General features: G+C 45.1%; 1 protein-coding gene across 6 annotated transcripts in view; it reads left to right on the forward strand.

Moving 5' to 3' along the window:
- The window catches only part of rictora (RPTOR independent companion of MTOR, complex 2 a), a 231,604-nt gene that overhangs the window by 146,587 nt on the left and 65,963 nt on the right, over positions 1–19,054 (forward strand). For all 6 annotated transcript variants that reach the window (XM_070877306.1, XM_070877299.1, XM_070877318.1 and 3 more), the window contains 5 exons: positions 5,209–5,296; positions 8,322–8,412; positions 16,179–16,245; positions 17,294–17,374; positions 18,246–18,346. In XM_070877306.1, coding sequence (XP_070733407.1) covers positions 5,209–5,296; positions 8,322–8,412; positions 16,179–16,245; positions 17,294–17,374; positions 18,246–18,346 — 428 coding nt within the window. The remainder of the gene's footprint in view (positions 1–5,208; positions 5,297–8,321; positions 8,413–16,178; positions 16,246–17,293; positions 17,375–18,245; positions 18,347–19,054) is intronic.

Consider the following 19,054-nt stretch of genomic DNA (forward strand, 5'->3'; position numbering starts at 1 on the left):
GCAATGGTCACCTCACATTAAAAAAAGCCACGCACAGGCATTTTTCACCCCTTCAATTGGAGTTTTGGACTGGAATATTGGGTACCTTCATTGAAACACCTGTGAACTCATGTGGAAGCAAGTCATCCTCATTCGAGGGACTGCCTATGATGATGATCCTTCCTTAAATATGGAGACCAAAACTGTACGTAATACTCTAGGTGTGGCCTCACCAATACCCTGTACAGTTGTAGCAGGACTTCTTTGTTTTTATACTCTATCCCCCTTGCAATAAAGGCTAACATTCCACTTGCCTTCTTGATTACGTACTGCAGTACTTTGCAATTTTTATCCATTTAAATTATAATTTGCTTTTCTATTTTTTTCTGCCAAAATGGATTCCCTCACATTTTCCCACATTATACTCCATCTGCCAAATTTTTGCCCACTCACTTAGCTTGTCTATATCCCTTTGCAGATTTTTTTGTGTCCTCCTCACAATTTGCTTTTCCTCCCATCTTTATATCGTCAGCAAACTTGGCTACGTTACACTCGGTCCCTTCATCCAAGTCATTAATATAGATTGTAAATTGTTGAGGCCCCAGCGCCGCTCCCTGCAGCACCCCTCTAGTTACTGAAAATGACCCATTTATCCCGACACTCTGTTTTCTATTAGTTAGCCAATCCTCTGTCCATGCTAATATATTGTCCCCAACCCCGTGAACTTTTATCTTGTGCAGTAACCTTTTTATGTGGCACCTTATCGAGTGCCTTCTGGAAGTCCAAATACACAACATCCACTGGTTCCCCTTTATCCACCCTGCTCGTTACATCCTCAAAGAACTCCAGCAAATTTGTCAAACTCTCTTTCCTTTTCATGCTGACTCTGCTTGTTGAATTATGCTTTTCCAAATGTCCCACTACTGCTTCCTTAATAATGGACTCCAGCATTTTCCCAACGGCAGATGTTAGGCTAACTGGTCTATAGTTTCCTGCTTTCTGTCTGCTTCGTTTTTTAAATGTGATAACATACCTTCGAATAGCCAGCTCTTACAGGCCAGGTCATTCATGGACTCTGCCCGTTCCATATGGGCGAGCAGAGCTGCTGATGAGACAGCCACTTATCCTCCATGTGAACCATGTAGTACTTGTATAGAGGCTTGCACTGGTCACCAAAACCCAGACTTTTTCTTTGCTGGCAAATGCCATGCACAGTGAATTGCAGTGCCGTCTCGCACGCCTGATATTGCAGCTTGCACTCACCGCTAGCAAGCCTCTAGATTAACAGTGGAGGCTCGCAAAATCAGGGCTCCATGTGTCTCAAGCAGTTGGGAAGTCTCAGCAGACAGGAAATCATGCAGAATCCTGTGTGTCAAACTCTTGTAACTTTTGCGACTCATTATTACTGTGAGTGAGTCACACTATCTGCTCTGATCCATTGTAAAGAATGGCAATTCACTACCTTTTGAAATTAAACTCTCTCTTAATATTTTCAAAAGATTGAATGTTACTGAGCTTTTATCTTTGTCTTTCGGTTGTGATGTTCAACCGAGGTCCCGTCTGCTCTCTTACTTGAAAGATCCCATGGCATTTTTCAAAAAGGAGCACGAGAGTTCTCCCTGGTGTCCTGGCCAATATTTATCCCTCAATCAGCATCACTAATACAGATTATCTGGTCATTATCACATTGCTGTTTGTGGGAGCTGCTTGTGCGAACATTGGCTGCCACGTTTCCTACATTACAACAATGACTACACTTCAAAAAGTACTTCATTGGTTGTAAAGCGCTCTACATTGGTTGTAAAGCGCTCTACACAAGCTGCAGTCCTAATGCCATATGCTCACCTTGTTCCCATATCCCTTTATTCCTTATTCTTGCAGCCACCTATCTAACTTGTTCTTAAATCCAGTTCCCTCACACTAGGCACAGTAACTCATCCAAGCCTGCACTCTGTATTACTGATTTAATTAAGTTGTCAATATATGGATGATGACAGGATTTCCCATTGCTTGTTGCCCTGAGGGACTTCTTGAACTGCTGCATTCCTTGTGGTGAAGGTCATTGATGAAGCAGTTGGTTGGGCTGACTGCAGCAATGTTCTGTTGCTTTGACAATTGGTCTCAAACAACATCATCTTTTGCGTTAGGTATGGCACCAGCCATTGGAGGGGTTTTCCTTTGACCCCAATTTTGCAACGGTTCCTTGGTGCCTACATGGCTAAATTCTGCATTGATGTCAAAGCTAGTTCTACTCGCCACTTCTCTGACATTCAGCTCTTGCATCCAATGCTGTGATGAGATCTGAAGCAGAGTGGTTCTGGCAGAACCTGAACTGAGCATGTTATTGGTGAATCATCATCATAGGCAGTCCCTCGGAATTGAAGAAGACTTGCTTCTACTCTTAGCATGAGTTCTTAGGTGGCTGTACAGTCCAATACGAGAACCACAGTCTCTGTCACAGGTGGGACAGACAATGGTTGAGGGGAAGGGTGGGCAGGGAGTCTGGTTTGCCGCACGCTCCTTCCAGTGCCTGTGCTTGATTTCTGCTTGCTCTCGGCGACGATATTCGAGGAGCTCAGCACCCTTCCTCCACTTAGGGCGGTCTTTGGCCAGGGTCTCCCAGGTGTCACTGGAGATGTCGCACTTTATCAGGGAGGCTTTGAGGGTGTCTGTGTAATGTTTCCTCTGCCCGCCTTTGGCTCGTTTGCCGTGGACGAGTTCTGATTAGAGCGCTTGCTTTGGGAGTCTCGTGTCTGGCATGCGAACTATGTGGCCTGCGCAGTGGAACTGATCAGGTGTGGTCAGTGCTTCAATGCTGAGGATGTTGGCCTGGACGAGGACGCTAATGTTTGTGCGTCTGTCCTCCCAGGGGATTTGTAGGAACTTGCGGAGACATTGCTGGTAGTATTTCTCCAGCGACTTGAGGTGCCTACTGTACGTGGTCCATATCTCAGCCATGCAGGAGGGCGGGTATTACTACGGCCCTATAGACCATGAGCTTGGTGATAGTTTTGAGGGCCTGGTCTTCAAACACACTCTTCCTCAGGCAGCCGAAGGCTGCACTGGCGCACTGGAGGCGGTGTTGGATCTCGTCGTCAATGCCTGCTCTTGTTGATAGGAGGCTCCCGAGATAAGGGAAGTTACTGATGTTTAGCGTAAGGTCCATGCTTTCATACGCCTCGGTAAATACATCGACTATGTCCTGGAGTTCAGCCTCTGAACACAGCACCAGGCGTCGTCCGTGTATTGTAGCTCGACAACAGAGGTTGGAGTAGTCTTGGACCTGGCCTGGAGACGGCGAAGGTTGAACAGCTTCCCACTGGTTCTGTAGTTTAGTTCCACTCCAGCAGGGAGCTTGTCAACCGTGAGGTGGAGCATGGCGGCGAGGAAGATTGAGAAGAGGGTTGGGGTGATGACGCAGCCTTGCTTGAACCCGGTCCAGACGTGAATTGGGTCTGTGATGGATCCGTTGGTAAGGATCGTGGCCTGCATGTCGTCGTGGAGCAGGCGGAGGATAGTGATAAACTTTTGGGGGCATGTGAAACGGAGGACGAAGCTCCATAGACCCCCGCGGTTGAGTGTCAAAGGCGTTTGTAAGGTCGAAGAAGGCCATGTATAAGGGCTGGCACTGTTCCCTGCATTTTTCCTGCTGTAAGTGTTGTTGGATGACTTTTACCATCACTTTGTTGATTGGGAGGGAGCTGATAGCACGGTAATTGGCTGGGTTAGTTTTATCCTGTTTTTCTGTGTGGATAGGACATCCCTGGGCAAACTTCCATATTCTCAGATAGTTGCCAGTGTCTTTGCTGTATTAGAACAGCTTGGCTTGGTGGAAGAGAAAGACGGCTAGTTCTGGTCCGCATCTCTTCAGCACTACAGTCGGATCCATACCTCATTGCTGTGCCCAGTGCACTCAGTCACTTAATATCATGTAGAGTGAACTGAGTTGGCTGGGCATTGGTATCTATGATGGTCGTGATCGCGGGAGGATGTCAGATTGCTTATTTGGTTGAAGACATTTGCAAATACATCATCCTTTTCTCTTACACAGCTCTATCGTAGTTGAGGGTGAGGATGTTCAAGGAGCTGCCTCCTCCTGTTAGTTGATGTTTGTCCACTACAATTCTCAATGGGATGTGGTAGGGCTAAAGAGCTTTGCTCTGATCCGTTGGCCATTGGACTGCTTAGCTCTGTCTATAGCCTGCTGCTTTCTATGTTTAGCATGCCTGTGTTGTAGATTCACCAGGTTGATGCCTCATTCTAATGCACGCCTAGTGCTTCTCCTGGCATGCCTTTCTGCACTGATCCAGGATTGATCTCATGCTTGATGGGATTCAGGAGTAATGGATGTGCCGGCCCCTGAGGTTGCATATTGTCATGGTTTACAAGTCTGCTGCTGATGGCTCTACCTGCCCAGTTTTTTGTTGCTAGATCTGTCCTTGGTCTATTCCACTCAGCACACTGGTAGTGCCACACCAAATGATGGAGGGTCTGCTCATTGCAAACTTCACAAGGACTGCAGCGATCACCACCACCAATGCTATGCTGCATAAACATGTCTGTGACACTAAGTTGTCAAGGACAAAATCAAATAGGTTACTGCCTTGTGTGTTGGTTCCCTTGCCATCTGACATAGGCCCAGTATGGTAGCTCCGTGTTTTATTTTAAATGGATCATACTGCTAATTAAATCCTGTATATTCCATAGTAGTGAAGACAGGCACTCACCAAATAATCTTGAGTATCCTCAGAACAGCAGACTTTAAGGTGACGTAATTGATGTTTTCAAGGAATTGACCAAACTGATCCAGGGAAATTGTTAACTGGTCAAAGGTTCACCTACATGGACCACGTTAATTACGAATAAGGGAGGAGTGGGGATTTTTCACTCCCGAGTGAAATGCGTTACCCGCAAGGCCATTGAAGCAGGCAGTATAAATGGATTCATGATGTGATTGTGTGTTTATTAAGGGAGAACGTGGGTAGGTGAGGTTGAGAAGGCGGGTAGATAAGGTTGATCTGTCAAAGAAAGGCAGGTCTGTTGGACCTTTGTTTTTTTTGAACTTCTCTGATATTACAGTGCAACTTGAAGGTTGAGATGACTGACTACATTAATACAGTAAATTCATCAATGCCTCTACTGCAGGTATTGCCCTCGACATCATAAACTGTTTCAAAAATAACCTTTGAAAACTGACAAGTTTCTTTCCCCTCTCTCTCACTTTGACAGCGTGGTCTGCTGGAGGTGCTGTACGATATCTTCCGACTCCCTATTCCTGTGACGACGCAGGATTTTTCTGAAGCTCTGCTCAGCGTAGGTGGGTGAGCGCTCTCATTGTCACGTGGTCATGTCCAGAAGGAGCAGGGGATGGTCAGGTCAGCTGTGAGCCCACTCCCCTAATATTGAATATTTCTTTTGCTGCCTGTATTATTTGTGCAAAATGAAAGTTTGTCCCAGTCGGAGAGGGGCAAAATGCCTTAGGTCTCTAACATGACCCCTCAAAGACATGTTGGGTTGATGTGGACCTTTGAAAGCCAGTTTGTAAAACAGTCCTCCCTTCTTATTGCCGAGATTGGGACATCCATGGAGGATTCTCTGTCTGTTGTCATGTGTCACTATTGGGAAGCCACTATACTCAAGTCCTGGCAGATGCACTGTAAACCACATGGTGTGAGTACAGAGATTAGGAATACTTTGTTTTTTGGTAAGCACCTTGGGATGTTTTACCTCATTAAAGTCGCTATATAAATGCACGTTGTTCATAATGGGTGGAGGAGTTTGTCCATACTCTTTTGGGCTGTACAAGAACAGTAAGGAAGCATGCAGAGGGTGTTTACTCAGAAGCATAGCCCAATGGCAGAGCAGGTTAGGTGTCACCATTTCACGAGGTTGTAGTTCAGCGGTCAATCCCACTGAGTCTTTTGTGGAAAGAGGTTCAGGTGGAAAAGCAAAGGGGTCAGTCATTTTTTTATTGGCATTTGGGTGACACTGTTAAGGCAGCAGTTATTGCCCCTAGTTTCCCTCAGGGCATTTAGAGTCAACTGCATGATGTGGATCTGGAGTTACATGTAGACCAGATCAGCTAAGGGAGGCAGTCATCTGTCCTTGAAGGACCATAGTGAGCCAGTTGGGTTTTTGTAACACTAATGCTGCAACTTTAATGGCTGTTTGCTGGTGCCCACCCACAAGAATTCATAAATTGCTGCAGTCGGACTTAAACTTGATCTCTGGATTGCTAGTCCAGTTCCATATCTTTAATCTATTGTCCCTTTTCATTGTGACTTGCATATTTTTTGTGGCTGGTTACAGATCAGCTTTAGCAGGATCATGGCTACAGATGGTTAGTGCCACCTCAGCTAATATGCCACCAAAGACCTCAGAGCCCCTGGGTCAGGGAGGGAGAGAAACATCAGCCGGGGTCTCACTTCTGAGTGCTATTCAGTGATTCCTGCTGAAAAATGGGGGGGGAGAAAGTAACCATAGGGGGAGGATCATTTAAAAAGAAAAATGAAACATCGACTGCTGAATCTGCAGAATGTGCCAAAAAAAAAACTCTGTTTCTCTTTCCAAAATCGCCTTGGTGACCTGTAAGGTATAATGTTATGTGACGTGGCTCCCCTTTGTTCCTGTCGTACATTGTCGACTTTGATTCTGACAGAGGAAGCAGATGCATCGAATAATTTAATGCAAGAATAATTCATCAGGGAGAAAGTATAAGAATTGGGAATAAATCTGTTCCATGTATGAAATGCTGCTAAGAATGTTTGGACTTGCAGTTAAATCCTTTACTTCATCACTGCTACCCTCTGCTGGAAGTGTGCATCAACTACACTGACTCTTATATGCCCGTGCTCATATTATTGTCAAAACCCACAGTGCATGATAACAGCACAATTGACAAGACTAGAAGACAAGATAAATTGAAAAATAATGACTACGTGATGCCAACCGTGGGTTTTAAAGCCTACAAGTTGTAGAAGGAAGAAAAGCCCAAGGCATCATGGAATGATACAGCACAGAAGGAGGCCTTTTGACCCATCATGACTGTGCCGACTCTTTGAAAGAGCTATCCAGTTAATCCCACCCCCCTGCGCTTTCCTCGTAGCTTTATTAATTTTTTTCCCGTCGAATAGTGTTTATCCAATTCCCTTTTGAAAGTTATTATTGAATCTGCTTCAACCATCCTTTCAGAGAGTGCATTCCAGCTCATCATAACTTGCTCTGTAAATAAATATTTTCTCATGATCTGGTTCTTTTGCCAATCACCTTAAATCTGTTTTTTAAAAAAAAAGCAAGATACTTCGGATGCTGGAAATGTAAAATAAAAGCAGAAAATTGTGGAAATACTCAGGTCAGGCAGCATCTGTGGAGAGAGAAATTGACGTTTCAGGTTCATAACCTTTCACGACTTGAAACGTTAACTCTATTTCTCTCTCCACAGATGCTGAGTGTTTCCAGCATTTTCTGTTTTTATTACATTAAATCTGTGTCCTCAGGTTAACGACTCTTCTGCCAATGGAAACAGTTTCTCTTATTTACTCTATCAAAACCGTTCATGATTTTGAAAACTTCTGTAAAATCTCTCCTTAGCCTTCTTTGCTCCAAGAACCCCAGCTTCTCCAGTCTATCCACATAACAAAAGTCCTGCATCCCTGGATAATTGGATAAATACTTGAAGGGAAAAAAATTAACAGGGTTACGGAAAAAAAATTAACAGGGGAGTGGGTCTAATTGGATGGCTCTTTCAAAGAGTTGGCACAGGCACGATGTGCTGAAAGACCCTTTTGTATCATTCCATGATCTCCTCTGCACCCTCTCCAAGGCCTTTACATCCTTCCTAAAGTGTGGTGCCCAGAATTGAACACAATACTCCAGCTGAGAACTAACCAGTGTTTTATAAAGGTTTATCATAACTTCCTTGCTTTTGTACTCTATGCCTCTATTCATAAAGCCAAGGATCCCGTATGCTTTAACAGCCTCCTCAACTTGTCCTGCCACCTTAAAGATTTGTGCACATATACCCTGCAGGTCTCTCTCTTCCTGCACCCTTTTCGAAATTGTACCATTTAGTTTATATTGCCACTCCTCCTTCTGCGTTAAATCTCATCTGCCATGTGTCTGCCCTTTTCACCAATCAGTCTATGTACTATACTTTGTTGCTACCTTCATTGTTTACATTTCCAAGTTTCGTGTCATCTAACTTTGAAATTATGCCATATATACCCAAGTAACGTGTATATGGGCGAAGGAGAAAGCATGCTTGTTGGGCTGAATGTACCTTTTCTCGTTCCATGATTTCTTGCATTGCAATGTGTTCTATTTTCCCCTTCTCATCCTGACAGATCCCAGCCGATTCCAGGATTCCTGGCGTCTTTCGGATGGATTTGTAGCAGCTGAAGCTAAAACCATTCTCCCACATCGAGCCCGATCCAGGTATGTGACTCTCTGATTAATGTGGTTGTTTGGGTGTAGTTGACCAAGGCTACAGACTACAACTTATATATGTTCAAATGGCAGCCTTGATTTACCCACAGAACATCAATTCACTTAAAATAAATTCATTCTGCGTGAAGCACTTTGGAATGTTGAGCGGCATGATCAAGTGCTATATAAATGCAAGTTTTTTCTTCATAACTGATTGTTATTGCTCTGTTTTTACTAACGCTGTCACTGTAAACTGCACAATGTTTCTGTCAGAGTCTGTACATTCTTTTTTCTCCGCTCCCACCAATTCATGTGGAACCTTTTCAATTCTTCAATTTTGTAATTTAAGCTGTTACGGCATTTAAGACCAGTGTGAGAGGGTCCACGGTCCCATTTATGATTATGTATGATAGATGGGATACAAGCTCTCTTGTGCATTCTAAAAAAACATTTTGAAATCTCTGTAAAATATCACTTTACTATTAAATCAACTGCAGAGTGCTGGGCTTTAGGCACATCTCCTTCACCTCAAGGACATCGGTTCAAATCCAGCCCAGGCTGAGGGATTTGAAGGCCATATGTGAAATTCGATTGTGTCAATTTTATACACAGTGAAAACTGCCATTAAACTGTGTGGGAAGTGGGAAAATTTCATAATGACTAGGGGCATTGTTGGTGCAAATTAGAAGGACCGTTGCTCTGTACGCAACCTGTGTAGGACCTGACCCGGGAGTGTTTGATGGGACAGTATAGAGGGAGCCTTACCCTGTATCTAACCCATGCTGTATCAGCCCTGGGATTGTTTGATGGGACAGTGTAGAGGGAGCTTTACTCTGTATCTAACCCCCTGTACCTGCCCTGGTAGTGTTTGATGGGCCAGTGTAGAGGGAGCTGTACTCTGTATCTAACCTGCGCTGTATCTGCATTGGGAGTGTGTGATGGGAACAGAGTAGAGGAAGTTGTGTAACTTGTACGTCGAGCCCCTGTAATATGTGTGGGATCCCCAAGACCTTCTTGAGATGTGTTTTGTAGGACATATTGTGCAATATGTGTGAAGGATGCTGTGTGTAATGTTAGCGTGGGAGTCCCAGGCATGTTGTTGTAATATGTGCTTGTGGGACATACCTTATAATATGTATAAGAACATAAGTAATAGGAGCAGCATAGCCTGCTTGTGGCTGATCTACTTCAACTCCACTTTTCTGCACTATCCCAATATCCCTTGATTCCTTTAATATCTAAAAAATCTATTGATCTGTGTCTTGAATATACTCAACGACTGAGCTTCCACGGCCCTCTGGCATAGAGAATTCCAAACATTCACAACCCTCTGAGTGAAGAAATTTCTCAGTTCTAAATGGCCGACCACTTATTCTGAGACTGACCCCTGGTTCTAGATTCCCCAGCCAGGGGAAACATCCTCCCTGCATCTATCCTGTCAAGCCCTGTAAGTATGTTCTATATTTCAATGAGATCAACGCTCATTCTTCTAAACTCTAGAGAATATAGGCCTAGTCGACCCCCCCCCCCCCCCCCCCCCCCCCAATCGCCAGGAATCAGTCTGGTGACCCTTTGTTGCACTCCCTCAATGGCAAGTATATCCTTCCTTGGATAAGGAGACCAAAACTGTACACAATACTCCAGGTGTTGTCTCACTAGGGCCCTATATAATTCCAGTAAGACGTCTTTACTCTTGTACTCAAATCCTCTTGTAATGAAGGCAAACATACCATTTGCTTTCTTAATTGCTTGCTGTACCTGCATAGTAACCATCAGTGATTCGTGTACAAGGACACCCAGGTCTCTCTGCACACCAACATTTCCCAATCTCTCACTTTTAAAAAAAAATACACTGCTTTTCTATTTTTCCGACCAACATAGATAACGTCACATTTCTCCATATTATAGTCCATTTGCCATGTTCTTGCCCACTCACTTACCATGTCAATATGCCCTTAAAGCCTCTTGCATCCTCACAACTTACATTCCCACCTAGCTTTGTATCATCAGCAAACTTGGATATATTGCATTTGGTCCCCACATCCAAATCATTGGGCTCAATTTTCCCCAGTTATCTGCTATGTTTTTTTGGCAGGCGCCGCTTTTTTTTGGTGTAAATTAAAATATCCATGTTTCCCCCAAAATTTCTGCACCAACGTAACTCATTTAGTTACGATTTTTTTTAGGTTAATATTTTTTTGCATCATAAGGGGCGTAACTTGATGTCTGTTTTTCAGATTTATGCAAGTTTGGCCAACTTACATTTCTCCTAGGATGGCGTATGTGACCACTCTTGGAAAACCCTTCTGGGCACTTAAGGAAAACCAGCACACATTAAAAAAATCGGCGCACAAAGACGCCATTGTTTTTATGCGAAGTTTTGGAGGGAGTCATTAAATATGCATCATGAGGCTTAATTTTTTCAAACTCAAAACGGAGAAAATGGAAGTCTAATGCAATTCTTTAATTTTGGATTTTTTTCAAAGTGCCACGCCACCACCAAACCTCTCTTCACCGGGCTCAAGGGTCGGAGCGTCCACCGGCAGAATCGCTCCCTCGCCCGAACACTGGCTCAGGGCTCGGCTTCAAAAGAAGCCCTGGGGGGGTTGGGTTTGCCGAGCCCCTGTGTCCTGGTGAGGGAGCTATTCTGCCGGCCAACGCTAGAGCCCGGTGAGGAGACGGCGGTCGGTGCTGGGGTGGTATTTTGAAAAAGAAATTAATTAAAGAATTGCATTAGACTTCGTTGCCCCAAATGTTTTCATTGAATACCTAGCTTCCCATTCTAAGCAAGCCTATTGCGCATGCGCAGACCTGGATGCGGTCATTACTAGGGTGTCGACCTTGGGGAGAGAGAGGAGAGAAACTTCTCGTTCTGCTGTTTTGAGCTGCTTGCAAAACTACAATTTAATTATGGGGCAGTATTGACAATGCCATACCTCGTGCAAGCCTTCTGCATGATGGTGCTGCAGAGCAGATGATTGATTGGACGTCATCGCATGAGGAACCTCAGAGCACATAGGATGATGGGCAGGAGGCCTTACCTATGTCAGGTATATCGAAACAGGCATTCATATCTGCACCTGAGTGATGCAGACTGTGTGAGAAGGCTGCGTTTCCACAAAGAAGTTGTAACCGAGATCTGTGAGTTAGTAAAAGCAGACATGCAACTTAGAAGTGTCAGGAGGACTGCTTTGTCAGTTGAAGTGAAGGTTACAGCTGCACTTTCATTCTATGCATCTGGATCATTCCAAGCCACAACTGGGGATGTGTGTGTCATTTCTCAACATGCAACACGTATCTGCATTTGGCAGATGACTGCTGCACTATATGCCTGGAGAAATGACTACATAAAGTTCACCATGACTGCCCAGGTAATGCGTGAAAGGGCTGTGGGCTTCTCCAGGATTGCTAGCTTCCCAAAGCTACTGGGCTGCATTGATTGTACCCACATCGCCTTGCGAGCACCTTTGGAGGATCCTGAGATGTACAGGAACAGAAAAGGCTTCCACTCCGTTAATGTGCAACTCGTGTGTCATAACATGCATTGCATCATGTCAGTTGATGCGAGATACCCTGGGAGCACCCATGATGTGTTCATCCTACGTGAGAACGTTATATCTGCCATGTTTCAGCAGCAGCCAGAAGGACAGAGTTGGCTACTGGGAGACAAAGGGTACGGCCTCGCCACCTGGCTCATGACACCCCTACGCGTAACCCGGACAGAAGCTGACCGGGAATGCAACATGTTGCACATTGCGACATGCAGCATCATAGAGAGGACCATTGGCGTCTTGAAGCATCGTTTCCGATGCCTGGACCATTCCGGAGGCTACGTGCGATACTCCCCTGAGATTGTCAGTCAGTTCACTGTTGTGTGTTGCATAACTTAGCCATCATGAGGCAGCAGCAGCTAGTAGTAGAAGACTCACCTGAGGCTGATAATGAGGAAGAGGAAGATGCAGATGACGAGGAGGAGGAGGACGAGGCAGCCATGCAGCTATCTGAACCCGGAGCACGATGGCGGAGGAGGGTGGGCCGTCGTGCCCCTTTAATGATTGCCCCAGCCTTGCGCCAGCAGCTCATCCGTAAATGCTATGCTGCCTGAAGGCTCAGTGGCAACTATTCCAAATGGACCATGTTTACTGTTTGGACCTGTTCCGTAATGTTGTTGTGTTAATGGAACAAATAATGGAAATGATTCTTCTTTAGTTCAAAAAGTTGTGTAAATAATGGAAATGATTCAGTTATAATTTAAAATATATTTTATTCAAAAGTTTAACATTTGTTTGTATTTAACTTTAATAAAAATATTCTTGTATCAAACTTTAACATTTTCAATTAAGATCACTTACAAACTTTTAAACTTGTAAATTTACATAACTTAAAAAAAAATTTAATTTGAGAACAGTTACAACAGTAACAACAATAATAATAACAGCAAAGTAAGGCTGCACCCATCTCTCCTCCACCTTATTCTAAGACTGCCTGCTGCTCTTGGTCTTGCTGACTCCACCCCTGCCCGCAGGCAGTGGCGCAGCATTTCTCGGGTTGGTACCAAGCTTATTCTTTCGAATATCTTCGGTAATGCACACTTCTTGATGGGGGGTGTTGGTAGGCAGTAATATGCCACGCCTGGCTTGTACCTCTTCAGAGGCTGGTCTGGTGATTGGAGTGGGATTAACAGTTGATTCTGTCAATGGCCGCGTGGCCTGGGCGTGTTCCCTTATTGCATCAGCTAACTCCGACATTCCCGCCCTCGTGCCCTGACGGTGTCACAACTACCTGCAACATTTCCTCCCTGATGTTCACCAACAGTGTGTCAACTAGCTGCAACATACCCTCCCTCATGTTCACCAACAGTGCATCAACTACCTGCGACATTTCCTCCCTCGTGCACCGAACTTGTATCAGCTGTCTGCAACATTCCCTCCCTTATGTGCCCGGACAGTGTTCCCATTTTTCATGAGTATTGTTACTTCTCCCGACAGTCCCGATACCTCATCACCCACCCCACTGATGGTGTCCAGGAGTGATCACGTAAGGTCACTACGCTCTGCACTCATTGCCATCATCTGAACCACATCTGTTCTCTCCTGCACCTCAGGAGAGCGCTGTCGAGCTCTCCTTTCCCTCCTCACTGAGTGTGGATTGCTGCATCCCACTGGGACCCGCAGCCTCGGAAGGTGGGGCCCTGGGTGTGTCCCACCATATCCCACTGGGACTCGCAGCCTTGGACGGTGGGGCCCTGGGTGTGTCTCACTGCATCCCACTGGAACCCGCAGCCTTGGACGGTGGGGCCCTGGGTGTGTCTCACTGGGACCCGCCGCCTCGGACTGTGAGAAACCATGGAATGTCCCAACACTCGTACCACTCAGGAAAGGGCCTGGCACCTCAATAGGCAGCACCTGAACCGCCTCCAGAGTGAGTCCAATAGTGGGGGCTTCAGCCATCCCCTGCTCTTGGTCTGGAAGGTGCAATTGGAAGATGTTCTCCTCTTCAGGCTCTTCCGCGTCTGAATCTTCTGCATCGACTTCAGCCTCGTCAGGGTTGGCCTCAAGTTCTGCAAAATATAACAACAGACAAATGGTTAGCAGCAGAGGAGGGGGCAGGGTAGCATGAGTAGGCTCACACAGCACAGGCAGCAGGCTCATTTGAAGGACCACGATGAATGATAACATATTGCATCAACCGAAGCGTAGCTATTGGAGACATTCCCGTGAACCGAAGCATAGCTCGCTCCTGCAGTACTTAACAATTAGCAAAGCCAGATTGTGGAATTTGCAGGACTTACCCTCTCCCTCGAGTGTGAGCCCAGTTTGTGCAGTGGTGGTTGCTTTTCTGCAGGCAGAACCCATCAAAGCAACAACCCTCTCTTCCAAGGGTGTCAGTGGGTGCAGATTTGCTGGGCCTCCTCCTGTTCGAGTTCTTTCCCTTTTGTTGTGTACCACATTCCTCTGCAAAGATAAAAATATAACCTTTTAGAGCGGGTGTCTTTCTGCTGGGTGGGGCATATATAGATGGTCACATTTACAATTGTAATTCCAGTGAATAAATGAAAATATTACTTGCATTAACTACTTGACCAAGGCCCTGCCACTTTTTGCACTGGCCTCCAGACCTCGGGGTGGTCACCATTGCACAGTAATCTTTTGCAAGTTGGTTCCAGTATTTCTTCATTTCTTTTGGTGAAACTTTTGTGTGACCTGCTGGTGTCCAGCTCATGCCATCTGGCCTCAATTACAGTAACTAGTGCCTCCACTTCATCCTGTAATACATTCTTGGTCCATGAGCCATGTTGCATATTGTGTTGCAGCTCTAATTTTTCCACTGAGAACTAAAGTTCTCGCACACAACTGGCTCTTTAAAAATGACCGAATGCAGACTGGAAGGTGTACTGGGCATGCGCGCCTATAACAGTCATGTAAAAAACTTCTTTTTTTCCCCGTGTATGCGCAGAAGGGGGGAACATTGTTTTTTCGGCGCAGACATTCGGCTCCAAACCCTGAAGGTAAAGGACAGGCTGCACGGTGCCAATTTCAAAAAATAGAATGGGGAAACTTGCTAGTTTGTTTGCAGTAGTTGGGGCCAAAAAAAAGGGCGTAACTTTTGCAATATGCTAAAAAGAGGCATTGGGGATAATTGAGCCCAAAGATATAGATTGTGAATAGCTAAGGCCCAAGCACTGATCCTTGCGGTACAGAAGAACATCAGAAATAGGAGCAGGAATAGGCCATTTGGTCCCTCGAGCCTGCTCCGCCATTCAGTAAGATCATGGCTGATCTGATCCTGGCCTCAACTCCACTTCCCCATCCGCTCCCCATAACCCTGGACTCCCTTATCATTCAAAAATCTGTCTCTCTCCACATTAAATATATTCAATGACCCAGCGTCCGTGATCTTTGGGGTAGAGAATTCTGAACATTTTCGACCCTTGGAGAAGAAATTCGTCCTCATCTTCATTTTAAATGGGCAACCTCTTATTCTGAAACTATGTCCCCTAGTTCTAGATTCCCCCTCGAGGGGAAACATCCTCTCTGCATCTACTCTGTCAAGCCCCCTCAATCTTACATGTTTCAATAAGATCACCTCTCATTATTCTAAACTCCAATGAGTATAGGCCCAACCTGCTCAACCTTTCTTCAAGACAACCTCGTTATCTCAGGAATTAACCTCGTGAACCTTCTCTGAACTGCCTCCAATGCAAGTATATCCCTCCTTAAATAAGGAGACCGAAACTGTACACAGTACTCTAGGTGTGGTCTCACTAACACCCTGTACAATTGTAGCAAGACTTCCCTGCTTTTATACTCTAACCTCCTTGCAATGGAAGCCAACATTCCATTTGCCTTCCTGATTACTTGCTGTACCTGCATGCTAATTTTTTGTGTTTCCATGCACAAGGACCTCCAGGTCCCTCTGTACTGCAGCATTTTGTAGTCTCTCTCCTTTTAAATAATGATTTGCTTTTTTATTCTTCCTACCAAAGTGGGTAACCTCACATTTTCCCACATTATACTCCATCTGCCAATTTTTTTGCCCACTCACTTAACCTATCTATATCCCTTTGCAGATTCTTTGTGTCCTCACAATTTGCTTTCCCACCTATCTTTATATCAGCAGCATATGAGACATCCTGTGAGAATTTATGTAATGTGTATCCCCTTTTGCGAATGCTCTGTGAGATGTGTGTGAGGGGGAACACTCAAGTTGTGGGTCAGGCTTGTTCACAGTTTTATTTTACCTGAAGTGATGTGTTTATGAATCCTCTTTTCCAGGCCAGACCTGATGGATAATTACTTGGCACTTGTGCTGTCTGCATTCATCAACAATGGACTCCTGGAGGTAACCATTAAAGTAGCAAGAAATCTTACTTTCTGCATTTTTGGCAGATGGGCAATGTAAAACCACAAGACCCCTGCACATAATATAATGCTGCAATAATTTGTTCAATAGCTGAATATAATTTCCAGTGGCACGTTGTAACTGTCACAGTCCTGTGAGATTTGTAGAAAATTAGGAGAGTGAGTAGTCATTTAATCAACAAGTTCGAATGTTTTAGAGATAGAGTAATGGTTACCCAGGAGTGAGTTACAGGCTGGAATCTAATCAAGGGGTTTGGGTGGTTTATATATAGAATAATGGATACCAGGGAGTGAGTTACAGACTGGAATCTAATTGAGGGGTTCGGGTGGTTGAGGTATGGAATAATGGATACCTGGGAGTGAGTTACAGATCGAAATCTAATCGAGGGGTTCGGGGGGTTTATATATACAATAATGGATACCTGGGAGTGAGCTACAGGCTGGAATCTAATCGAGGGGTTTGGGAGGTTTATAGATACAATAATGGATACCTGAGAGTGAGTTACAGGCTGGAATCTAATCGAGGGGTTCGGGAGGTTTATATATACAATAATGGATACCTGGGAGTGAGTTACAGGTTGGAATCTAATCGAGGGGTTCGGGAGGTTTATATATACAATAATGGATAGCTAGGAGTGAGTTAGAGGCTGGAATCTAATTGAAAGGCGGGAATGGCTCGAGCACAAGCAGTTTAATTGAAACATTGAGACCGGATTGGTGTGTTTATATTGCACCTGTAATTTTTGACATGTGGCGTTCGTTGGCTCACTGTTGATGACCATGTGAGTTAACACAAACGCAGCCAGTACAGTGCTCTCCATGTTGCTGAAGACCCAACAGTATTGTATTGATGATCGATTACTGCAATTCTATAAATATTGCCTGTGTTCCAAGGATTAGGGATATTTTAGTATAGAGGGAGATTTATTTAAGGCGGAGCTCTGTGCTTGGGCTGCGGTAAGGCGACTGCCCATTGTTAGTTTTGTTTTCTTTTTCACCGTTTTAATTCATCCTATCTCTTTCCTTAGAGTCTGGTTGAAGTGCTAACCAACAGCAATGATAATGTGTCTGTGCGGGCAACCATCCTGCTAGGCGAGCTCCTCCACATGGTAAGGTGACCTGTAACCAGGCTGACATTGCCTCTTCTCGTCCTGTATCTAATATACTGTAACAGACTGACACTGTTCCTTCTAGTCCTGTAATTAATATGCATTAACCAGGCTGACACAGTCCTCTCTAGTCCTATAACCAGGCTGACACAGCCCTCTCTAGTCCTGTAACCAGGCTGACACAGCCCTGTCCAGTCCTGTAATCAGGCTGACACAGCCCTCTTTAGACCTGTAACCAGGCTCACGCTGCCCTTTCTAGACCTGTAATAAGGCTCACACTGCCCTCTCTAGACCTGTAATAAGGCTCACACTGCCCTCTCTAGTCCTGTAACCAGGTTGACGCCACCCCCCAGTCCTGTAACCAGGCTGACAGTGCCCGCTCTAGTCCTGTAACCAGGCTGACATCCCCCTCTCTAATCCTGTAACCAGACTGACATTTCCCTGTTGGCCATAGTAACATCTGGTTGCTATAGAGGGTTAAAAATCTTAAGAATGTGACAGAAACAGCTGGATTTTTAAGTGTGTAAATATCTCAGAAATGTGATATTGTGCTTCACAAGGAATAAATTTCTTTGAAGTGTCATTATTACTGTTATGCATGCACAGGGGGCAGCCATGAGGTATATGACATCACATTGCTGGTTTTGGCATCTTGAAGTGATAACCTGTTTTCGTGATTTGGTTGAAAGATTTATGTTGGCCAGACACTTGGCGATCTTCCCTGCTCTCATTAATATCTACCTGACCAGGCAGATATCTCCTCAGTTTAACATCTCATTCGAAGTTCAGCACTCCTCCAGCACCGCATTGAAGTTTCACATAAGCTTGTGGTCTCATGTGGCCAGCGTAAACATCTGCTTTTCTCACACAGGCAAATATTATCCTGCCGTATACCTACAGCCACCACTTGCACTGTCTACCGACTCTCATGAACATGGCAGCTTCCTTCGATATCTCTCAGGAAAAGCGGCTGTAAGTGTTGGAATTCACCACTCGTGCGAAGTCATCCAGTATGCATAACCGGGTTCATGGGGATTAATGCACAATAAAGCTCTCACTGCAGGCGTGGTTACTGCCTGTGCTCTGCAACATTTACGGCACTGTTACTGTCTGTGTGATTCATTCTCACTCTGGTACGGACCACGTAGAAGCTCTCTTGAGGGGGGCTATTTGGTATCATTTTGGTACTGAGCCACGCAAATCAGAGGTTCCCAGATTCCACCCGTGGTCTGCACTGAGTTGACTAATCTCAGCTGGGGCAATAATACAGATACTTCTATTGATTGGCCTCAAGATGTCTGAAGCTAAGGGACTGAAAGGGGGGGATTTTCAGCCAGAATTCCCGCTCCTGACTGCTGGAAAGTACACGTGAATTTGATGAGGATCTGCTCTAATGTTACCATTGCTCAAACCTGGTTGGGATGCCTGCAGTACTACTTGTGACCAATGTTCCCGTTGCTCCACGGATACCGCTCAGCCGGTGATCCGGCTTTTAAATTGAAAAAAACGCATGTGCACTGACTTGAATGGGCCGCACAGCCCGTTAAATTTCTGTAAACTCTTCTAACCAAGAGCTGACAGAGACACACTGAGCATGAGTGTGTAGGACAGTGTATTTGGAGCTTGGAAGAGTAGGAGTAAAGTTCAGAAGAACAATGACTAGGGCCACTGGTTTATGAT

The sequence above is a fragment of the Pristiophorus japonicus genome, chromosome 1 (assembly GCF_044704955.1).
Source record: "Pristiophorus japonicus isolate sPriJap1 chromosome 1, sPriJap1.hap1, whole genome shotgun sequence".
NCBI lineage: Eukaryota > Metazoa > Chordata > Chondrichthyes > Pristiophoridae > Pristiophorus > Pristiophorus japonicus.